Source organism: Harpia harpyja, chromosome 4 (genome assembly GCF_026419915.1).
Source record: "Harpia harpyja isolate bHarHar1 chromosome 4, bHarHar1 primary haplotype, whole genome shotgun sequence".
In the NCBI taxonomy this organism is placed as follows: domain Eukaryota; kingdom Metazoa; phylum Chordata; class Aves; order Accipitriformes; family Accipitridae; genus Harpia; species Harpia harpyja.
This window is the reverse complement of record NC_068943.1, coordinates 60,491,973-60,517,326: the sequence shown is the minus strand read 5'-3', so window position 1 is coordinate 60,517,326 and position 25,354 is coordinate 60,491,973. Positions and strand designations below refer to the sequence as shown.

Genomic DNA, 25,354 nt, shown 5'->3' with positions numbered 1-25,354 from the left:
ATCTTTTGATTGCAAAATGCATTTTTGCAACATTTGCAAAATTGCATTTTGAGCTGTGAAGTGAGACTCTGCAAAGGTGAGATAGCTCACTGTATAAGTTGATGACATTATACTTGTTAGAATTTTGTACTTGCTTTGAGATTTAAATTTGGGGTTTGATTTTTGCTTTTTTCCCTCCTCTGATAGTTTAGAGATAGTATAGATAATATGGCTTACTAAACACGCAAATGTAAATAAATGCATGTATTTGGAAGAAGTAATACAGAAACCCAAAAAGAATTTGGGGGGACATAGGTCAGCAGTCAGCAATAATTCTTTGTGTAGTGCTATGACAAAAATCAGGGTCATAGCTAGGAGTAAAGATGTGTTTTTATGGGTATGACCAATATTGATATACTGCATGCACATCTGGTGTCCGTGCTTTCAACACACTGATGAAGATTTGGGAGCAATGGAGGAAAGTGCCACAAAGAGAGTCATGACTTAAGATGTAGTCGTACAGTAGGTGACTTAAACATCTCAGTCCTTTAAGTCTATCAGAAATAAAGTGGGAGGTGAATATACAGTATGTATATAGCGGAAAAATAATACCAGGTACAAAAGGCCTCTTTCCTCTAGAGGAGGAAAAATGTAAGAACCTCAAGTGGCTGCATGCTGAGGTCAGGCTCATTCAGATTAGAAGTAAGGCATGCTTATTTATCTTTAACAGTGAGGCTATTAATCATTGGAACAAATTACTGAGAAAAGTGGTAGAAACAGACAATTGCCATAAATTATAACTCCCTGAGGAATTACCACTGGATTCAGTTATTGGTTTCACCAAAGAGGCATACTATGGAATCCAAATACATTATCTGAAGGAAATTGAACTCAAGCAGTAGCACAAGCCACATAATGCTATCAGCTGTGCGGTACTAAAACATAGTCATAATTGTAATAGTAGCTACAGCTCCATCATTTGTTTTTACTTCATAACAGTATTATTAAAATGATTTCTCATCTTCTTGTCTTTTTTCAAGGAATGTTAAGGAAATGAAAGTTGTTGGATTTTCATACTCAAATGCAGATGAAGCTAATGCAGATTTTACAACTTCACTTACCTTTGCAAGGAGTCAGTATCATTTTGTTGTCAATATAATCTGGTATCTTTAGGCTTTATTACATGTCCTTCTCAAATGCCAAATGCTGATTGTTATACTCGGGCTTTTAAACCACTGTGTAAACAGCAGGCTGCATAAAACTCTGTTTCCAACCGGTTCTGTTACAGACAAAGCTGTTTCATTTGTGGGCTATTTAATATAAATTAATTTCTTCCGAGTCTATGGATAACTTCCTCTTCTGATATTTTATATTTAGGTAAATTTGAATTGATGCAGGATCATCATAAATCATCATAATCATGATAAAAATAATTAAAACCAACTCAGAGTATTTTGGATCCTTTCTAAGACAGATAGCAGCTTTCCTAGCATGCTACTCAGTCATGGCCTGGTCGGGGCAAGAACGAGAGTTCAGAGCCAGCAACAACAAAGAAACCAGCCAGACATTTCAAATACATTTCCTTGAGGATTTTTGTGTCTAGAAAAAAAAAATCTGAATTTAAATGGAGAGTAGCTAAAAAAAAAAACAAAACACCAAACTCCTCAGCAAATGAAGGAAACTTCATTTTGTATGCCCTGCTTTAACTAGGCAGTACCGTTTGTGTCCAAAAGAAGACAAGCAGTCTGTTGTCCCTTTGGGATGAATGCCTACTGGATGTGTTTCTTGAGGGACACATGCCTTGGGAGCCAAACTGCAAGTAGATCATGGATTACATTCTTTGCTTAGAAATTTCTATAGCTGTGGTGACTTTTTCTCTGAAACCATTCAGGAGTTATGCTTGAAATACAACCTGTGCTCTTCCTTTTCAGAGTATATGCCCCCTTTCCTGCAGACTATGTGTCACTTAGATAAGCCAGTCCTGCAGCCCTGGCAGAAATATCTGATGGTAGACCTCGTTATTAAATAAACTAGTTCACCCTCTCACTAACTGGCTTGATTTAAATGCTTAGCTGTGAAAATCATATATTCTATCAGCCTCTTCAATCGCTGTATAAAGCCTTCGCTCAAAACTACTTAATGGAGATTACTCGTTTTGTTGTAATGGTGAAAAGAGCACTGCACTACCATGGTACTATAGCAGTTAGAATACAGACTGAAGGCATAAATTTCATTAATCATACTAGTGATTACAATGACAGTACAGATCAGAAAAGCGTAAGGATATTAGCCAGTTTCTTACAAGACTCTGGTATGCATGGTTTTGTCTGGGTGTCAAAACTTCAGCTTCTATGCACAGTGCATTCAGATGTAAACTATTGGCCATTCCCATCTTTTAATTTCATTAAGAAGTAAAGGCAATGTACTTAGATGCATCAATGCGCACTTGTGATGATTGAGTTCTGTTCTTGGGTTCTATTATAATGTCCAGTCAAAGTAAAATCCAACCAAATCCCTCTAAACAAAAAAAACCACCCAGCAACTAATTTCTAGTAGGTATGTATAGTAACCTAAGGGTTATTAAACAGGACAACCCCAACCCATTTTGTTTAGACAGCTGCCCTTTGCCAAACATCTCTAAATAACAGTGGAAAATGTGCAGAGCAGAGTACAGTAGATTGATTGGTGGTTTGCAAAGAGGAGAGCTGAATTCTTCTATTCAACTTTTTTTTGCACATTTAACTTAAATACTGCAGTTAAAAATAATATCTTTTATAGGAAGCAATGCCTCTGATATTCTGCAAACTGCAAAGTTGTATGTCAAACAAGGTGAAGCAAGGTGAAATTTAAGTGAAGTACTTGCAGTCTTGCCATCTAACAGAGGTCAGTGCCAGATTTTGTGAATCATGCTTCAAAAAATTCTGAGGTTTTTTAGGTAATTGTGGAATTCTCTGCTTTTCTGTCTTGTTCCAAACACCAGATAGTTAGAAATCAGCTCAAGCCTTGAAGTTGCATTTGTATCTCCTATATATCTTCCATGCCTGCTGTTCTGAGAGGATGTAGAATCTTCTTCCTTGGAGATCTTCAGAAATAGCTTGGGCAAGTTCCTCAGCAACCTGATATAATTGCTTTGAGCAGGAAGTTGGGTTGTATGACCTCCAGAGGTCCCTTCCAAGCTGAAGTGTTCTATGATGCCATGATTCAATCTGTCTTCCAGATATCAAAGTCAAAAGCAACAAGTGAAGGGCTGCTGGGAAAGGCAAACATGTGCTTGGTTTTTGGTGGTTGTTTTCTTCCTGTTAGCACACGTCTGTGTCATAGCTCAAATTAATAATACTGTTATAATTTTGCCTAAATGTTGAAGTAGCAGGTGAGCTTGGAAAGGCAAGAGCTGCCGTAACTTTAAGGTTCAAGTCAAGGAGAAAGGGAGAAGGTTGTTGTGGAGATCATGTCCAGTGGGAGATTAAGGCTGGCATCACTATCTGGTATGAATGGGTATGAATATGAATAGAACAACCACAAAAGGGAAAGCAAAAAGCTGTCAAGAATCAGATACGTAAGTAAAAAAATAATTTCATTACCAGTCATAACAGTCTTCAAACCACCTCTGAGGAATTTTATATTTCTAGACATTCTACAGCAGATTCTTATTCCTTCAAATTATCATGGTTGTCGATAAAGGTTATGAGCTAGTGGGTTGATTGTGGTGACAAGAGGGGATGGTAGTAGATTGCATGTATGCTTATTATGCCAGTCTCCAAAAGGTTAACAGTTAGATGACATGTAAAAAAAAAACAAGTGTAGAAGAGAGATGCTAGCTCTAAAATTGCCTAACAGACACTCGGGAGAATTTTAAAGCCTTTCAGTAATAAGCTGGGAGGAAGGGTTTGTTGTTCTTTTTATTCTTAAGCATTTATTACACTCAGCAATAAATCTAGTTTAAGTGACATAATGCTGGTGTCCAGCAATTAGCCTGCACTTCCAAATTAATACTGCTTTCGCCTGTGTGGCCTTGACTTGACTAATTGGCTGCCTTTCCTTTTTGTATTCTGTTGTGATTGTATGATGACAGTGATTCAGCATGTACAACATAGGCATAAAAAAATAATTTAATGCTCCACTTACTCAGCAGGCATGATTGACACTCTCTTGGGTGACTGTTAGAGTAGTGCTGGTCGGAGTAGCACGTCGGCAGTTGCTTTGCAGTAACAGCGAAGCCAAGACAACTGTGCTAGTACAACATCTTTTTGAAAGTCAAAATGTGGTAAAATTATTGAATATGACTGACAGCTTGAACTAGATGGATCTCTAGATGGGTATCTAGAATAAGAAAACACATAGTAAAGAGTGGTGACTCCTGCAAGTGAAGACCTAATCCTTTACATTTGCATGTAGATGAAAACTAGGTTTGTTGGGTTTGCACCATCTGTTCTGTATAAAGCCAGATCAATTGCTCATTAATTAGTCACATTTTAGAAAAAACACCTCATTTTCAAAGGAGAATAAGTTACTATCAACAGCATCTAAAATTATTTTTCTTTTGCTGCGTCCAGTAAGCTGCTGGGTTTGCCACCTTTTTCTGTTTCACTCATCCAGCTTTGCTGTCGACTGAAAGTACTCTGGGGTCATTTTTTAGAAGCTTTTTTGTGTCTTGGGATCATGGAATAAACAACAAGTGTTCAGAGGAAGTTTGCAAAGAGAAAATTATTTCTAAAATAAGTTACCTTGTTTCACTGTAGTGAGTTATTTTATGTTTTCCAAGTTTCTGCTTAGACAGGAAACAATAGCTTTGTGAAACTAGCTGGCTGAAAGTAAAGCAGCAGGGCAATTTCTTTACAGTGTTTTATGCAGCTAAATATTAAATAGAAATATATTCTTTAGATTTCACAGCCTATTTTAGAAAGCACTTCCCCAGCTTGCCAGTGCTTCTGTTTGCAAGCAAGGCATTTTTGCTTTTGCATTCTTTGTCACAAGGACCCTGTTTCACGGTAGAGGAGAGGTGCCCGTGAGCTCACTTCTACAGGGCTCTGCTCCTTTTGAGAAGCCAGCTCCAGGAACAAAAGGTTTGCAGTATTAGGTCCCAGTTCCCAAAATGGCCTTGCAAACCTTTGTAGCCAGAGGGTGGTAGGAAAGACAAATGATACCATGTGAATTCTGCCCAGACAACACAAGTCGACGTAAAAAGCAAATACTCCTTATCATAATTTTCCTTTCTGAAAACAAACATTTTAAAGAAGTTTTCAGGGAGGAAAAAAAAAAAAAAGAAAGAAAAAAACCCAACTCCCTTGAAAATTAACAACTTTGGACTGTATTTTCTAATTAATATTTCACGACCGTTCCATTAGCAAATTGTAAACAGTGCTTTGCCCATTTACTCAAGAATACTTTTTTTTTCCTCATCATTACATCAAGGGACAGTTCAATAGACATTAGGTTGCTTAAAATGCACAGAAAGTTTTTCGTATAAAATATTTGTAAAGAAATAGCAACTTAAGGTGTGCTGGAGGCATAAGGAAAAAGGTTTCCTTATGCAGGGATAGGTATTACATTTTGATAGTTACTTGGCATTGGTCAGTGAAAAAAAGATTGAGAAGGTTTGTAGCTGTACATAGGTTTTCACAGGTGGCCAAGTGACTTAAGTAACAAAGTTTCATTGAAATTCAAAGGTAGTAAAAATTCATGGTAATCAGGTATCTAACTTAAAAAAGAATTTGCTGTTTGCCACCTTACCAGCATTTTTAGAGTTCTGATTACCTTTGAAAACGGTTTCTGATTTTCTATAAGATTTTAATGCCAGAGGAATTCTTTTTTGTCCACCTGTGTTATTTTTGACTGCATTTATGAAGAAAACAAGCTTTCCTGTATTTTCAACTTGTGTTCATAACTTTATATGAACCAATGAAGAAAATAAAGCCAATTCATGAAATAAATTTCCAACTGGTTAAGGAAAACTTTTCTGTACAACAGAAGCCCCAAGTTTGGACATTTGGAGTCAAAAAAAAGATAAATACCAGAATTGTCTCATTGGCAGGACAAGAGACAGACAACAGATGCATTATACGATACAGTATCATTTCTGGGTTTAAGGCACTTCATGAATTTTTGTTTCAGCCGAGGTTTATCATATACGTTACATGACAGATACATATCACTACACGATATATACATAGTATGACATATATATAGGTGTATATTGATTTGGGGAAAGGGGCGGAGCAAGAGCAAAGTGGAACATACAGTTACTACTCGTTTTTACCATACAAACACACCGTTGGAAGGGTGAGTTCATGGGCTACGATCCAGATTGAAATTCCAGGCTTTGCTGGTTGCGGGGAGTGGGCTGGAGGGTAGGTGGTTTCAGCCAGGGCCCCAGGGGCTGCAGGAACCAGATGGGGCGAAATAGGACCGGCAGCAAATTGGATTGAGAATGTTTCAGTAGGTGTGCAGAGAGAGAGGATGCATTTTGCTGCGTGTTTTATCTGCATGTGGGGAAATGCATGTGTACGCGCATACGTGTGCAAGTATCTCTGTGTGTGTGTGTAGCCACACACATATATGTAAAAGTTATAAATGACTATTGTGATTACTTCTTGCAGTTTTCAATTCTTAGTCATCAGAGGTGAATGTGGCACTAGCTTTATTCACAGTCCGAGTCTCTCTTCTGTGCTTACTATTTATTTATTACGGACTGTGTTTCACATTTGGTCACTTCATTTTGTATGCTGCCTGACTTGGAGGACTGAAATTTTTATATACAGGAGAAAGGAACTGAAGCTCTAATGATATCCATAGAAAACGCTTGTTTTGCTTGTTCACACTACTCCAATGTAAGCATTTTGCATAATACTCATAACATCCTAAGCTCCCACATATATTGTTTGTAAACAAAACCATAAAAAGGTGTTTATGAATGTGCATTGGAGAGAAATGAAAAATGTATCATCTAAGCAACCTGGTGATTTATATTCAAATAAAAGTTTGTAAGGTGGGTAAAAAGTATATACGTGTGTGTGTAAATACATATTATATATTCTTTTTTAATATATTCTTTATAATATAATTGTTATTGTTTTAGATGATGAGTCTTCCATTCTGTTTTAATATATCCATGTCACTAATATTTATGTCAAAGGTTCATTTTTTTCCCCATCACTATTAGTTTTGTAACTGACTTTATACAATTAAACTTCACCGTTGCAGTCCTGGACAGGTTTCCTAGGAATTTTGTAATGTCAGGCTTTCCCTGTGTTTACTCTTGCACTCTGATGCTTGTTGACACGCTGATTCATGTTTTACGCCACCAGATAGGTTTTGTTCATCTGGAGGAATGAGCTGAAAGAGGTCATGCCAGCTTTTCCTCTTTCCTCCTAGACTATATATCCTTTTAATTTAAACTCAGAGGAAAAAAAAAAAAGGAAAAAAAAGTGGATTTCTGCAGCTAAGCTAAACTGGAGAAATCAATGGAATTTATTGTCAAGGGATGTCTAATCTCTAAAGCTAATACAAGACTTCACAGCTATTGATTACATGCTAAGGATGCACAAACTGTTAATCATGCATGGAAGCAACAGAATAAACATACTATCAAGAGGGAATGAGCAAATAATTGTCAGTAGTGCAGTTATATTCATCTCTTTACTATACCTCTGAAGCAGGGACAGCTATATTTTGCATCCAAAAAGATACATCCTAAAATATATTGAATATCCCCTCATTGCTACTGAAGCTAGTGTAGTACAGCTGATTATCTATGTAATAATTCAGATGTTTTCTTCAGCTCCCCTGAGGTATGTGGTCAATAAGAAATTTGTAAACTGGTTTAATAAGTCAGTCGCTAGATGAAGTGAAAAGAGAAAAAGCTCATAGATTTTCATGCAATTGCATTATAATCTTCATTTGCAACAAAATAAATCTGTAGTGCTAGTACAGTGTAAATGCCATTGTTTCATTTATTCTGGGTTCATATTTCACATGACAAATAGATGGACATACTAATGTACACAAAGTGGATTCTTTTTCTGTTTTCATCCATATTTGTTTTGTATTCTGTATGTGTTACACATCTGAGAAAGGACATGCCCAGTAATCCCTTTGATTTTTATTGTGGGAATATGTACCTGTTAATTTTTCATTTTCTGTCAGACTGCTGAAATTACTTCAAATTGTATGACTTCTGTCAACTTCTTTTGATTTCTCTTTCTTTGATGTTCACTGTTTCTTAATGCTTCTAAGTTTAAAAAGATGGAAGGCCTGAGTTTTCAAATTTGGCTGCCTAAAGTCAGGCCTGTAAACTGCTGACATGGAACTAGATTTGGAAAAAAAAAAAACAAACAAAAAACAAAAAACCCCACCAAAACCAAAAACCCCCGAGTACCTCAGTTAGACTTTCCAACCTGTGTTTACGTACATGACAGGTGTCCTGGTTTTTGTACATTCTGAGTATGAGGAAACGCAGGTACTCCAACACTGGAATATGTGGAATAACTTATTCCAATAACATATGAAAAGTCTATATTGATCCAGTTGGTAATATGATGTTGTGCGGGTTTGGCTTGGAATACACATAAGTAGGTAGGAAAGAGTCCCTGGCTGAAGATAAGTAGTTCATGAACTATCATTAAATAGTTGTTAAAGGACTGAGGCCAGTGCTGTTAATTGATTTTTGCCTTTAACTCTAAGCTGTCCTTTAACTCTACTTAGAAATGGTCAAAAATCTGCCAGAGTTACAGACAAGAAACCTGAATACAATTTACAAGAATTGTTCTGTCATAAAGACAGACTGGTTCAAGGAAATAAGACTGAAATGCATGGCATTCTTAGGATGTCTGAATAAATTGAGTCTTCCTGTAGTATCATCATATTGTTAAATAATGGAGTTATTGGGAGTTAGTCTGAACTAAATTCTTTTGGATTTGTAGATTAATAATCCTTGAAACACAGGAGTTTCATCATGGATATTCTAGGACAGCTCATTTACCTAGGGATTTTTGTTAGCTTTGTTCATAACATAACTATACGATGCTCCTTTGACAGGCAGTGGATCACCCACAGAAGTGCAGAAGTGATCACAGTCAATGCACACAGTTCTTGCTTAGATTTTGGTTGTCTGTTGAAATGTGAGACTCTAGTCCAGTCCTTTTCAATGAGTGATACACTTCTGTATACAGCAATCTTAACCAAGTTTATGATGTGAGGTAACTTAGTATCTCTATAGAACCTTTCTACGTGATTCATCATTCACTAATAACAAAGGTAATAATTGAGAGTAATGCAACTGCATTTCAACTGCAAGGTGAGGAACCTTTGTTTATTGTTTTCTTACTGCACATTTGACAGCTGTTCTGGTTTAGCTTGTACTTCCTTTGGTGTTTTTTCACTCACACCATTCTTCCATGCTCTTATCAGGGGTCTTTTTAGCAGAATGCTTCACAGCAGCAGGACTCTAACTTTTTTTTTTGAGTTTTGGGAACATTTTGTTTTTGTAGGACCTTGCATGAACCGAGGAAGCAGCAGGAGCCAGAGTGACATCTTAGAATAATCCTCTTTTATTTCCCACATGCCAAGGAGAGACCTATCCTGGAAAGGTCAGGAGAAGCCACAGGACAGAGAGGCACATGTTGTCATAGAAGAAGAGTCTGCAGAATTCCAGTGGCTGTTCAAACTGGGAATATCAGCAGAAAAATGAGGACTTCTTTTTCTTCTATGTCATTTTTGTTTTCAAATGTAAGGGCAAGATAATTAAAGGAGCCTCTGTGAGAAACACTGTGTTTTAAATTACAGGGTTACTATCTTAAACCAAATTTACTCTACGTCTTTAGTAATTGACATACAAAAGCAAATGTATGACAGAGTTTTTATTTAATATAAGCCCCACATGTCTCTGCAGTGCCCTCAAACCTTATGCAAATTTATGCATTAACTCACCCTCCAAGTCCAGTTAGTTTTCGCTTCCTGTGTCACCAATGAAGGCGACCTGGGTCACTCTCAAACTTGTTATGAATTTCAGTCAGTGTGGTTAAAGCAGAAATTTTAAGTCAGCTCCTAAGTGTAATGCCATACCAGAAGGAGTTCAAGGGCGGGGGGAAGGATCCGAAAACCAACCCCAATTAAAGAATTGTATGCACAGACAGTATATTGACAGTATATGGTGGTGTTCAAGAAGCATCACCTTTATCTGAAATGTTTGTGCTTTAAAATTTGTTGGATTGTTTCCCATTTCTTGCAAACAAACGTGTGTTCTGTCTGCTGGTCAGAAGATCTAGTCCCCCCTCCCCTGCCAGGTAAATGGAAATGAAACTGTGCCTTGCAATCAACATATAGGATTTCTGAGGAAAGGCAGCAACAGCAAAGGACTTGTCATGCTTCACTAGCCTCATTTTATGGGATTTTTTGTCACAACTTCAGGACATCTGTTTGTCTCTGATTTGGCAGCAGGGTAATACTTATTATTAAAAATAGGTTCTGAGGAAATGCATGCTCTCACCTTGCTGCTTCTGCAACTGTGAAGGCTTTTGTTTTCAGTGCCATCTCTGTGTAAGTGAAGATAATCTCTACAAAGAGGCTCTGATAGTGACCTGTTGTATCACGTGTTGCTTATCAAGCACTAAAGAAATTGAATTTCATTTTATGTTATCTGGAGCGTCTTATTAAATCATCCTGCAGTTGAGAGGTGCTATGGGGTCAACAGGTTCAGCCCCTTTTGCCATCTATCCCTGGATTATTAACCTTTGGAGAATTACTAAAGCTGTTCTTTATTTTATCGCATAAAGTTGGGTTAAATCTTCTTGATCCATAAATTGTTGTGAGTGAGTGCCACGTGCATGTAGTTCTTTGACTTAATGTGGTTTCTGGATAAGAAATGAGGACTTAGTAATCTGTATAAGTGTAGAGATCTCTTTTATTATTCTGGGGTGTTTTTATGTTCTTTTGATATTCTCACAATGCCTCTGGTTTTAATTGGTTCAGTGAGAGTGAAAACAGTCAGATCAGATGATGGATCTGCGTCAGCACTTGGTAGTATCCGTTTGCCAAGAGATAAAGAGAGGCTGAGGAGGAGGAAGATAATGGAGCTGCATATTATCAGGCATTGAGAGCAAAGGGCAGAGAGAGAAGCTGGCCGTAAGCAGAGGTGGGAATGGGGTAGAGGTGGCAGCAGCAGCCCATGGGCAGGAAGGGTCTGGCAGAAGGGAGCCTGCCATCAGCAGAGGGGCTTGGGAGGATCTAAAGGTCAACCCTGCCACCACCACCACCAAATCCTCCATATGCCTCGTTGCCGTATTTCTGTTGGTAGATGTGACTTTGCCACTCAGGATGTTTGCATTTGAGAATGTGATACAGTTACAGGATATTGAATTTCCTGCAACAGCAGAAGCCCTGCGTGCTTTCTACTGTCACCACAAGGAACTTCCTCCAGTCTTAAATATATTTTCTGCTGGAGAAAAAGACTTGAAAAAATAAATTATGAATACATCCTCCCAAAATTTTAAATACAACATCTAATGCAAAAAAAATGCTGTTTCACTCAAGTTCCAAGCTTTCAATCAAGAAATCTTTCAAAATGAATAAACCAAACTATCATTTTTCAAATAACTTGTCCTTATGCTCAGATACTTACTTAGTGTCTGGCCACTGTTAGCATTTCAAGATTGTTCTAAGAAAATCTGCAAATACTCTTTTGAAAAAGAACTAGGATTCCAGAGCAGAGTTAGCATTTCTGTGGAAGCACTGGCGAATAAAGTGTAAATGAGCTCTCTGAATCACTGCTGCTTGCCGGTGCTGTCTGGTGGCCAGAGCGCAGGTGACCTGGGAGCTGGGCTACCGTTCAGTTTTCTTACGGCCCTAGCAGTAAATCAACTTGTAGCTTTGAACAAGCTATTAACCTTTTTGTGTCTCTTTCTCCTCAAAGAGAAGGATCAACACCACTTACCTGTCTCCTAGGGGTAATTGGTAGATTAATGTTTGGAAAATATTAAGTGCTTCCTGCCATTATTATTGAAACTCCAGCTGACAGGTTAAGGAATGAACAGAGATTTTGAGTCTTATTTCTTCCCTCTTTGACATAGGGTGCTGATTTGACATGAGTAATTCAACAGAGAAGCGAGAAGTCATGGGCTTGAATGTCCATGTATTTTGGATAAAAGTTCTAGATGTGACAGAAAGAGGAAAGGTGAGAAAACAACAACTGGGAAGACAAGATGTAAATTGATTTACTGGGATTAGCAGAATTGAAAAGGTATCCAGAGATCAGAAGAGAACACATGAATTGAAATTAAATCCCAGTAGGATTAAGGAAATGTTTCAGTAAAATGCAAGCCCTAAAGTGTGATGGGAAAAGGAAAAAACAGCAGATGAGCACTACTTTTTGCCCCCATTGAGAACAAAGTTGTTATTAATTAGATGCTGAGATTTTGGGAAGCCTACTCAAAAATTCAATAGTGTTTTATCTGAGAAAAATAATTATTTGAAGATTGCTTTCTACTGAGGTGTTACAGATGGAGGCTTTGTGGTGTGGTAGTTTAAAACAATTGTTCTTTACCTCTAGAGATCCCCAAGACAAATGTTGCCCAGAAGTGAGAGTAAAATTGTGTTTTTAAAGCATCATTTTAAGAGCAGTGGGACAGTTGGCAGACTTTACCAAAGCTGTTGAGAGACTCTGCAGACTTTAATTACCATCTCAATGTTGCAGAAGTTGTTTAATTTCTGCCAAAGAAGGGAATAGTTGTGAGAAAGCGAGATCACACTCTGTCTTTCATTCTTTCCTTTTTGACAGGTGAATAAAGGATGCTTTTCAATGTCTCCTCTGATACTGTGACACATTTGTAAAATTTGCATAGAATTGTAAAATAATTTTTCTTTAAGATTAACAAAGCTTTTTTTTTTCTTCTCTTTTGAAAGTGCTGCACAGCATAGCGTGAACGCAGTTTAAGTCTTGTCATGAAAGAAGCAAGATGAAAATGGAATGCATTTTCTGCTGCTGATTAGTCAGCTTCAAACATTAATAGCTTCAACCTTCATGGCCAGACAATATGTATTATGTTGTGTTTATTTTAGAGACTCCAATAAATTTTTAATTCAGGTTTGAAGTCCATCTCTGGTGTGGGTGGTTGAAGGCACAACCTGGATTAATAGAATAAAGAGGAAATTATTAAAATGAGAAGAATCATTCCATTTTAGAAGGAAAAATAAGCCTATAATACAAAACCTCCTTGGTATGTTTACTCTTTTAGGCCTCAAACTCTAAATCAGAGTATGTATAACTAGGTTTTCACTGTCATTCATATGAGAAAAAGTCTGATAATGTATATATTTTTTTCCTCTTTTAGCAGTTCTCTTCCTCTGTGACACCTGACTGTGTTCAGGTTTTTTCTAAGTGCTTGCAGTAGCCAAGGAAATACTGATTCTTTGAAGACTCTTAGCAGCTCCTTCTGTAGATCTACTGTGTTCCTACTTTTTTTTTAAATGACTGCCTCACACCTGTCTGTACTTGCTAAAGCACCAACCATTGTTTACTCTATAAAACCCCTTTTTTTCCTCCTTCTCTTCAAGTCTCTTATTTCTCAAGGACCTTTTCAATGCTATCTTTCAGCTTCAGATCTCTACTGTCAAAGTACACAATACATTCAGAAAGCTACTGCCCAGGAAGTCTACTTATTCATTTGTATTTTTTGCCATATATATGATAAATCGGTACTTAAGGGCAAAGGGAACACGCTTGTTCAAAATCCAGAAAGGAAAGGATAGATCATGGAAACAAATAGGCACAATTTATAATCCTTAACACTCATCGTGTTACTAGGAATACCTTTATGTTATATTTAGAATTTGGTTGTTTTGATGTTTGAAGCTAAATGTTTGCAGTTTGTCTGGCAAACTACGTGCTGAATATATTACACTGATTCACATTTCCTTATTTCAATATACCATCTGTGCTTTTGGCTTGTTGTTAGCCTGGTTGGGACTCTCGTTTAATAAATGCAAGTTACAAAGAACTGTTATGCTCAGAAAGAGAAATCCTATATTTCACTTCCGTGAATAATCTCAACTGTTTTGACCTTACAGCAGCAAGGACATTGAGGCTGAAGCTGTACCTACAGCAGGCTTTATTCCCTCTGGTGAAGAAGGAGGTATTAGCAGAGTATAAAGATCCCCTTGGTATATTTCCAGTGAAACTCTAGTATATATAGTCATGGTCATGATTTTCATTGTGTAATCATTTTAATTAAGTTTGACGATAAAAGTTAGTCTTGCATGAGGAATGAATGCACTAGAGAGACAATGAAGGATTGATGACAGCTTGGGGAGCATCATGTGTTCTGCTGGTGGAAATGCATGTGTGAAGAGCCGCGGAGCTTGGGTAGCAGGTCAGAGGTCACCAGCTCAGAGCAATGTCCAGGCAAAGTTTTGGGGATCCGAAAGAAGCAGGATACAATGGGAATATCCAAAAGCATCTTTGGTAATATTTCTGAGGGGTTTTGCTTGAATGAATAGCTTCATTACTAAAATAATAAACATTAATTAATATCTGCATCATTTTTGTAACTGCTAGCTTAGTAAGGTAATTAGTATAATTAGTATACAGTATTGCTTGGTGGCATGATAAATCATAGTGTAGTGAATGTTGACTCTTTACCATTATGAGGTATTATGTAATTTACGCAGGTGAAAAAAAAAAGGTAAGGGGGTAATCAAGAAGGGAAGCCAGCGGTGACAGCTGGGTGGCCTTTTGGTCACTCTTCTTGCATCTGCTGCCTGTATTCTCAATTGCTTTGAATCGCTGCACTGTTAATTAGCAGTTCTTTTTCTCACTGTTGCTAAGTCTTAACCACTGATTGAAACCTGCAAAGAGAGGCCAGAAAAGAATGAAGTAAAAAAACAGAGACTGGCAGGTTTTTTCCCTTCAGGGTACTTGTACAAAGGATGATACTTCCAGTAATAAGCCTGAGTTTGTTGGGCATCTCCTTTGCTTTCACATTCCTGGAGACATCATTTACCTGTTACAGTTCAGTGCAAGGATGAAGAATGTTAACAATGTTTTTCTTTATTATATTCTGTTTTCTAGAACCTATGAGAACACCAAAAACATTGAAGATTGCTGAGATCCAGGCCAGACACATTGCTGTGGATTGGGAATCTCTGGGCTACAACATCACTCGTTGCCACACTTTCAATGTCACTATATGCTACCACTACTTCTGCGGACACAACGAGAGCAAGGCGGACTGCTTGGACATGGACCCCAAAGCACCCCAGCACGTTGTGGATCACCTGCCTCCATACACGAATGTCAGCCTCAAAATGATCTTAACCAACCCAGAAGGGAGGAAGGAGAGCGAGGAGACCATTATCCAGACAGACGAAGATGGTATGCATAAATGCTGTTATAGAAATTACAGCCAAGTCCAGTCTAGGCAGGTGGAAGGAAATGACTTTGTGTTTTACAATATGTGTCCCAAAGGATGGAAGTTCTCTTCTATTAATGTATTAATTAGCTCTAAAACAGTAGCTTTAAAAGTATTATACCTGTCACCCAGCATATATAGCCCAAACTGTCCATGTAACGCAAGTCAAACTCAATCTCTCTCTTGCAAGAAAAAGGAGGATGGTTTCCCAGTCATTTCAAAAATGTGCTAACAGAGGTGACAAGAAACACATGGTGGTGTTAGATGAAGGCTTCTTCACAGTATTAGGTGTAGTATTTGAAAATTAATTTAATTCTGTGAATTTAAATATTGAGTTCAGTGCTTAAAGAATCTATTCAAGATTTAAAACCTCTTCAGCAAATACATTTGAGCAATAATTTATGTTGCAGGTTACAGTATATAGTATCTGTTAACTGTTTGAAAGCCACCCATCAGATTAAAGTATTATTTTGACAACTTGGGAATTGGACTCGATGATCCTTATGGGTGCCTTCTAATTTGAGATATTCTATGATTCTTTAAAATGTTCTCGATGAAGTTTCATTGACAAGACAGTTGAACTTATCTTAGTTAGGAAGAAATAAAGAATAGATGCAGATGTTAACGGTGATATTCGGTGGTTAGGCTATGAATCTTGGTATGAAAGAGATTAAAATAAAAATAGATATTTTTCCCTAATTATTTAAAATGTGGTGGTAAAGAGGAATATTAGTTTCCTTTTCTTATATTTAGATTTCATTAAAATATTTACAACCACAAAATGAAAACAGATACTGCCATCGGTAACCAAAAAAAGAATACTTGGACTAATGTCAGAGTATAGATACATAAGAACATAAAATTGAAAAAGGTAGTGTGTTTGCATGTAAAATGGAGGAGAGAGTATAGCTTTATATATAGACAGCAATCAAGGTTAGAATCTGGTAGCACTTTTTCCCTATACATTCTCAATTTTACAAGAAATAGAAGAGGAATATGTTTACTGTTGCAATAAAGAAGAGAGAACAGCTTATTAAATAGGTAGAATATAAGGAGCTGTAAAGAGCTATAGAGACATAGGTGCATCACATGAAGATTTATTGACAAGTACAGAACTAGAATATTTCATGCAGTTCAAATTTTAGCGTTACTTTTTTAAAAAGTTAAATATAATCCATGATGAATTATTTCTGTACCTGTGTTTACATTATAGATATTTGTGGTTGCTATTTTCCTTGAGGTTAAAAAAACCCAAAAAGTAGTAGTAATATTGTTATGTCTGTCGAAAATGGTTTTCTATTTCTTTTTAACTGAATTTTCAAGAAAGGTTATGTTTTCTCATAGCCTTTATCTAGTCAGATGTGCAGAGATGGTGGCTGGTCACTATAGCAGTGCCTGTCAAGAGCAGAGTCAAGTGCATATATTTGGTCTTCTAGTTTTGTTGTGGATTATTCTTGGAAAATGATGCACACAGGGCAGGTTTTGGTCTCAAGCTAGCACGCCAGTGTGCTATCAGTGAACTTGTTTAGATTCAGCTTTGGTGTCAGAGGTACCATAGTGTAAAAGAAGCCTCACCCAGTGAACGGAAGTTGCTAAGGTGAACTATTTCATGCAGATGTTGTTTTCAAAGAGGGATTAATAAATTTTAAAAGGGACCTATATTTAGGCGCACTGGAGGTAATAATGCTTGTGACCTGAAAATTGCCTCGTGAGGTCTACTCAGTGATACTATTGGAAATGAAATGCAGATTTTTAATTGTGCGTTATTGATCGGTTTGAAAGTCTATGTCCATTTTATCATGTATTTCAAAATACGGAGCATGCAAGTAATGTGCAATATGGAGGGCTTTCAGCCATCTCAGGATCAAAGGAGTATTCACACCTGTGTCTCTCCTTGAACTCTCATAGCAATAGTAAACTGAGTTCTGTAGTTGACTGCCTATGTGTATGCTGCTAGTTTAGTCCCACGATCAAGTATCTGTCTGAAAATGTTTTTAAACACAGTTCACAGCCTAAAGCAGGACTCGGACTAAGAAGATGAGAGCTACAGGAAGATACATGAGTCTGTGCCCCACATATTTCACATGTGGTCAGAATTAACTTCATTGTCATGATGGTTTTTGCAGGTTTTGTAGAATGACCATGATGTTAATTACATAGTGGGGGCATTATCAGTGATTCGTTTATGAGAAGGAAAATAGACGATCACAGTATTTTCCTACATTTTTGCAAATAACATTAATTAGAAATAGCCACCGATTACATGATTATCTGAAACTGTGCACTTACATTGTGTACTTTTCATAAATAGAAACTTTGAAAACTCCAGATGACAACAGATAATTAACTTTTTGTTAGCTTTTCTGTAGTGTAGCATTCTTCCAATGGCATTCTTTCTTACAAGGATCTGCTAATCAAGTAAAAACTTTGTAGACCGTTGGAGGTCATTAAAGGTGTCTACCTCATATTTTCCTGTCTCTCTGCATCTTTACCGTTTTTCTCTCATCTTCTGTTGCTTTGTCCATCTTCCCCATGCTTCCAGCTCTCTGTCCCTTTCTTTTTTTTGTTGTTGTTGTTGTTGTTTTATTTTAATCTTTCCCTTCATGTCTCTTCTTCCTTCATTTCACCTCCTCCCTTCTGCTAGAAGATTTACACATATTTGAACTTCTGGGATTTCCTAAATGCAGACGATCTTGGACTTTTGTGGGGCTCTGGTCTGAGACAGGGAGGATCTCTGGTTGTCTTTCACAAAGGTTCACATTTATATAAGGTTGCGTAGCTGGGCCAGACCTCCCAGAGTGGCGAGTGATAACTGAGCAGTGTATGGTACCAGGAGCAGAATTAACTCAGGAAACAATTAGTAGAAGAACAGGGTAAAATTCAGAAGCTGTGCTTCAGACCTTTGGGGCTGTGACTGACAAATGAAGGTTTTAATAGCTTGTAATTCAGTATCTGCAAGAAAGCAAAGCCAGGACTGTAAGTCTGAAAATAGCCTCCTTTCTGACCAGAGCTACATCTGAATACTTGGTGGTTTTAAGTATTTCTATTTAACTTGGATAGATGGAAATAATCTTTAAAGTATATTATAGTAATTTGCGAAGAGCTGTATTCCACATAAAAATTAAGCCCTTAAGCAATACACTGTTAAACAAGTTCTGCAAAAAGAAGATGAAAACAAGCAAATTTGTCAGTGTTTCATGGGTGAAACACCATCTTTCACTTTGGGGAGAGATCACACCATCATAAGATCTGGGAGAAAGCTCTCCTGAGTACCTGGGTACTCAGCATTATCTGTGCAATGACAGGGACTCACTGTTTCACCTGCCTTGTTTAGGAGATGGACAGTGTTTGACGGATTTGATAAAGGAAAAAGAGGAAGGCTCGCACAATCTGGGGATGCATACACGCTGGGCAGAGATGATGTTTGGCATTTCAAACAAAGTACAAGAATCAGCAGTGAATTTATCACTTGGCATGAATCAGCAGCGTGCACGCGTTCTTGGAGCTGCCTGTTCACAAGGGCGCTGCAAACTCACAGGGACCCTTTTAAGAGCAGTGGATGGTGAATGGGATTAAAGCAGATAAATGCTTCCTTAATTTTTAAGTGGAACCAGATGCAAAAGGCAGTGGATTAACAGGAATGGTGGCATTAACTCTCAGAGAGCAGCTACCGAGAAAGCAAATCGTGAAGCTCAAAGTGTTTGATGGTGATTTTATAACTCATAAGAGAGTGTGTCAGCTAACAGCAGGCAAACAACTACTTGAAAAAGATCACTTGGAATACGGTGAGTACCCGTTTTGGGCCTTAAAGGATACCAAAGCTTTGGTCTGAGCCAAAGGAGACGCTCATTGGACACAAACGAGGCCCCCTGATAGTTCAGAGAGTGTGGCTCATTCAGCTCTGTGCAGAGATACCTAGAGCTACAATGCAGGGTTAAGACACCAACTGTCCAACCATTACTCATGCTCCTGGGAAAACTGCAGCAGGCTCATCACTCTGGGGAAGAGCAGAGGAGGGGGGGAGATGTTGTAATTAGAGGACCAAAAGATTAAAAAGTGAAACGCTTTGTGTACTGTCTAAATGTGTGAAGAAGAAATATCTTCCACCAGCTTCAGGCGGGAGGATTTTATGGAAATAGTTGACATTTAGTATTTTTCTGTGATTGACAGGAGTAAGTTTTGTGTTGCCTTTACAACACCCACCCACCCCAACACCACCCTCCTCCCCCCCCATTTATTATTTGCTATGAGAAGCATTTTTTCCTTTGTGCTTTTTCAAGTTGTTCTGGCACATCAGGAAAATATTGGGGGTTGGGGGGAGAAGAGGTAGAAAATACGCTTTGATCAAAGGAAACAAACAAACAACGCTTCAAGGAGCTTTGAAAAAACATAGACATAAAACTCCACTAGTAGCATTTTAAAAGTAACAAAAATAGCCCACCTGGGAGAAAAGTTAATGCAGTAAGACGAGCAGGCAGTATGTCCGATGCAGCAAAGGAGGGCTGCAAAGATAGCTTGAAATGGCAAACTGTCTCAAAAAAAAGTCTAACTCATGTAGCTGAGTGATACATGCATGGATGTCAAGTGAACCCAGTATACTAATCCTATTAGGAAAAAATTGGCAAATGGTTGCAGTTAATAAAGAGAAACCCATGACTAAGAGATAAAAGTTTCAATGTGAAGTTGTCCATAAATGCTGCTGCTAAAGGTATTGACCTCAGTCCTTGATCTAAAAGGGAGACTAGTAACCTAGGTTTCATAAGCAGTGGCAAAATTTAGTGTCAATATAGCTAAATAAGGGAGGAATTTTTATGTCTTTAGCAGCAGTGAACTGAAACTGATTATAACTGACCTGCTGCCATTGATAAAAGGCCTATTTGTCCTTCAGCTTGTGAAAATAACCCCAATTCTTTTTTTCAGATGGTAGGTAAGATTTGCTATCGGTGTATCATCGAGACAGAGAAAAAGTGGTTGCAGAAGGACACGTGAGCACTTTTTTTAAAGATGTCAGAAAAGTTGATTTGTGAGAAAGTAAGAAAAATATTGAAATTATTAGCAGAGATTTATTTTAAGCTTACGCTGAACGAACGACAAATGAAGTAAGCTGTTTTAAGGTATTGCAGAGACTAGAAATACGAGCTAGGTTTTATATTAATAGCTCAGGAAAAATTGGCCCTGAAACACAGAATTATTTACCCTGGCTGAAACAACTTCCTACTTTCATTTCCTTTAGGTACATATATTAGAAGCTTTGTAGCTGAAAAAGTGATATTGCATATGAGGTGCTATGTTGAAACAGTGTGTTTGACATAATGATGCCCGCAAATAGGCCAGAATTAGTGGCTATTTCAGCAGTTTGCAGTGGAATGCGGTCTTCCACCTGGGCCCACAAGTTCCTGTTATTCCCAAACTGTGTGCTAGCTGAAAGCACTCTCTGAATATTGATTTACATATTTTTAGAAAGTTATAAGGTATGTGAGTATGTGAGTATGTGAGGTTATTTCACCCTGACATGGATGAAATTTCCAAATCCCAGAAATGAGGGGTACTGAAGTCAGCATTTGGTGTAAAAAGCCTTTAAACAAAATACTGTGTTAGGTGCCTGAGGCCCTAAATTCAGCAAATCCAGAACTCGTGGATTTAACCCCATTTGATTTTTGCACCAACATCTACAGCAAGTGCCGCCGCCGCTGAGACTGATTAGCCTCTGTCAGCTTGCTCAGTAGCTTGGTTGTAAGCTTTTATGTTTGTTACATTAGTAACTGTATATAGGCTGGAAGGTACGGGGACCCATCGCAGGCGTGAGCAGGTCAGTGCCCGCGCAGTCCAGCAGTGGCCCCAGGTGGGTGACGCCGACCTGTGGGCTTTTGCCCGGGGAGCGTGGCCCAGTGCCCCCCTGCTGCCCACCGCCTGGGGGGGTAGCACCCCTGCCGCCTCCCAGGGCGACTGCGCCAGCCCCGCTCCTCCAGGAGGAGAGATCATTAACCAAAGAGCATGTCCACCGAAGGAGACTGTTAATATGCAAGCCGCTTTCTTCTCTATAGCACTCAATAGCATTTTGTTCTTCACTGCAAATGGTGCAACTCGAGCGATTTCCAAAGAAGTCATTTTTGTCATCGCCTTTGGTGTGAATACTCATATGGTAAAGACGACTAGTAGCAATTCTGATTTTTTTTTCCTTTTTATTACATAAAATTTGCTTCTATTTAAACCTTAGTCTCGACTTGTAACAAAGCATGAAGTTAAAATGGTAAATCCCTCAGAAAAAGCCAATGGAAAGGTGGGCCATTTTAATTGCTTCTAACATTTAAACAGTAGAAGAGATTGGCTGTCACCATCTCCTGAAAATAAGCACCTACCTTCAGAGAACGGCTGTAAGTTTTGCTGCTGATACACTTTACTTTTTGAGTACCGCAAAGGAATTTTTCCCAGTATAACCGTGCATATATCTGCATATAGCCTTTACCATATAGCATAATAATACTCTGCACAGCTTTCACAGAGTATAATGATAATAAAAATACTCTGTTTACATGCACTTTCATTATTTTGTAGCAGGAAAACTGAAGCAATATAAATTCATTTTTATAGTGTTTGGTGTCAGTTAATACATTGTTCTTCCAGAAGTAATGTATTGTAATATAAATTTCCCATTAAGTTAGTGTAGAACAAGGTTTAGGTGACACTATTTGTGAATAACAATTTATTTGTGACTGTGACATAATTTAATGCAAATACATTGCTCTAAAATGAATTGGTCTGACGTCAGGTTGATGGTTGGTACTTTTATTATGCATAGTATTGATAAAAGTCCACCATCCCACAGGTGTATAGAAGAAAAGATTATCAGCTATTCACTATATGAATATATAGCTTCATTAAAACGGGTCTGGAGATGCATGTAAATCGTGGAAGAAGAGCTTGTGATGTTTCCACTATAAAACCTTGCTGAAATTCCCTTTGAATTTGTTTTGTGTCACTTTTATATACATGTGCATTTTATGTTGTATACTTTTTTATATGAAAAACAATATTTTTTTTTTGCTTAAGTTCAAAATCTCTTCTGAAACCCATACAGTTAAACTCACCTGAAGGATTTCCCTTCTTCAGATAAGTGTAAATTGTTATGTGTTGGAAGTTTAGCATAGAATAATGCATGTGAAAGAAAGAGTGTTTACTGTTGTTGTTACTGAGAGAGACTGGGGTCACACTTCACAAGGTCAGCAGACAGAAAGAAAATCAATGGGACCAGAATCTTTTTAAAGAGAGGGTGCAGAGGCCAAAAGGTCCAAGTCCAACTCCTCTAGCAGCTACTTACACTTTCTGAATTATTCAGACACCTGGCCACTGATAGGGAATCTTAAGCAATGTACTTCACCTTAATATACACTTGTAATAGTCTTGAGCGTTTTGATTTAGTATAGACTGTCCGTAAGTTCAAGGAGAAGAGCAAGAGCTCCCGTAGGAAGAAGAATGAGAGTTGAGAAGGCAGCAAAGAGGCACTGTGGTGGGCCATGGGGCTTCTGGAGATGCACGCACAAGGCTGAAGAAAGCCTTTTGGGCTGTTTGTGAGGAAGTTTCCAAAAGCTATTATCAGCACAAGGATGATGTTTACCTGGCTGTTTTTCACCTGAGTCCTTGCTAAATAGCGTATAAAACAGAAGGCTCTTAACACCGCATTGGGAAGGTGAAGTTTAAGGTATTTCTTCAGTCCTTAGAGTCCTGCTGGGAGTTGTAGGGAATAGACAGCAATCGCTGTCTGCATGGAGAGATGCAATTTGTATCAGAGTAACAATTTGTAACAGAGTAGTGTTACCAACAGGTTACCTTGCTGTTGTTCTTTTGTTGCTGGTTTTTTGTTTGCTTGGGGTTTTTTTACTAATTTCAGCCCTCTTAAAATTTCTGTTTGTAACTAATACTGACCTGAGAACAAAGACACAAAACCACAAATGAGGATGTTTAGGCATTATTTGGACTAACCTGACTGATGAATGTGTGGGCCTGTTCACAGATACTCTGTTCTTTAAGCAAATTCCTTTGCTTCTGCTTTTCTCTTTCCTCACTTACCTTTGCCCCTTTGGCAAAGCTATGCAATTAAAAGATGTTTTTACTGTGGTTGAACTGAAAAATGGAAGGGAAAAAATAACTTCAGACCCATCAAAATGAGTCCTTCAAACTAAAATTAATTTATATTCCTTTTTCTAGGCATTTTAACTTTTATTTGTTTCTTTGTTTTAATTCCAGTTGAGCTCTCAAATAATTTAAGCTGATCCCAAGCTTCATTTTTGGTGAATTTGTGGGGGTGGGTGAGGTTTGTGGGAATTACTGTTCTCTTTCTCTAGACACTTGCTCTCTTTTACTTTCTGACCTTATTTTTACTGGGATTCCCAGCAAGCTGCTTATCGCTGTGCTAGCTTCTGCTCTTGTGCCCTTCCCATGGCAGTGGGAAGAGAAGCATGAAACTAACTGGGATCATGTAGTTCCAGTCAGTTTAACATTGCTGCTGCTGCCACAAGCAATGAATTTTATGTTGCAGAAGAAGAAAACACAGTCATGTGATGTGATGAGCCTAGAGGCTTCTCCCACTTGGGCATTTAAACAGAAAATATAGGCGGCTTTATGCAACCCTCAAACATAGAGCCCTGCACCCAGTTTCAATTGAATATGAAACATGTTCTTTAAAAGCACCATGCAAAAAGTATTTTGCAGGTTTTTGAGCTATTGTGTCTGTTTTCTTTTTACCTCACCTGCTTTAACGTGCTTTAATGTCAAATTTCATATTCTGTGTGCGTGTCCCAGTGCATTCCTCTATTCTCTCCCAAACACAGATGTATATGCACGCACACACACACACGTGTGCACGCATCATCCAAGCAAAATGTTGTGTGCATCAGGGTATATTCATACCTCATTTGAGATGTAGAGAAGAAAAACAGTAGAGCGTTCCCATGAAAAACAAAGCATTGCCTACAGCAAGTCTCTCAATGCCAGTAACAGCACACAGGGGCTGTCGTGGTGTGTCAGCCTTCATCCACTGCCCAGTTTGTATTGGGACAGTGAAGCAAAGCAGCAGTGTATGATTTTAGTTAACTTCTAAGTTTTCATTTGGCAGATGGATGAACAGTTTCTGTGAAGCTCTCATCTGTTTGCTTGTGGGCTTTTTTGACTCCATGAATTTATTATTAAAGTGCCAAATTATGTTGTTTGTACCAAGGGTCAGATCATCATTTATAGCTTCCATGTAGACTGAAATAAATCCCACTGTTGGGACAGACCACTCACTCCTTGGTGCTGCTAGCACAGTGCCTGGCGCTTCCTTTGATCCAGTGGGTTTTAATTTATTTTTACTCTTTGTAAAACTTCAGTCTGCTTTGATAATTAATAGCCAAGAATTGTCATGTGTGAGGCTCACTGAAAGTTGTGCAGAAGAAAATAGGCTGATTAAGAAGGGGAGAGAAATATATGTCAATATATTAAATAGAAGTGACATTTTAGCTTGAAAGACTGCAGATTTGGGCAACTTTGGCTTTTTGAGGGGGGGAGGGTGTTTCTTTGGGTTCAGGGTTTCTTTAGGTGCTCTCTTATCCTCATCCTCTTCTTTCAGCATGTGTGTGTTCAAACCTAGGTGAGCTGCTGTGATTAAAAAGGAACCGTATGTGTAGGCAAAAATATCTTGTAAGCTGAAATGGGAGATAACTAAGTGCTCCCACCTGGTGTTGATGGGATTACCAGGTACTGTGAATCACTCAGGCAAAGAGGCCTGAGGTGACACTTCAGACTTGTTATTACACCAGCGATATTGGTTCCGTTTAAAATAACAAAGTGGGGTCACCTTAGTATGGTTCAGTTCCCAGCTTTGAAAATGTCTCTTACTGGAAAGATTTGAAGTAAGCAGTTTTGATCCTTCTGCAGCACGAGCACGTCAGTGGCTGAAAGAAGTGACAGCTGAGGGGCTGTGTTTGCCCCGTGCCCAGCCC

The 25,354-nt window shown here is 38.2% G+C and overlaps 1 protein-coding gene across 16 annotated transcripts in view; it reads left to right on the top strand.

Annotated features, from left to right (window-relative positions):
• The window catches only part of PTPRK (protein tyrosine phosphatase receptor type K), a 415,801-nt gene that overhangs the window by 303,369 nt on the left and 87,078 nt on the right, over positions 1-25,354 (top strand). For all 16 annotated transcript variants that reach the window (XM_052784282.1, XM_052784278.1, XM_052784293.1 and 13 more), the window contains exon 8: positions 15,038-15,340. In XM_052784282.1, the coding sequence (XP_052640242.1) occupies positions 15,038-15,340 (303 nt within the window). The remainder of the gene's footprint in view (positions 1-15,037; positions 15,341-25,354) is intronic.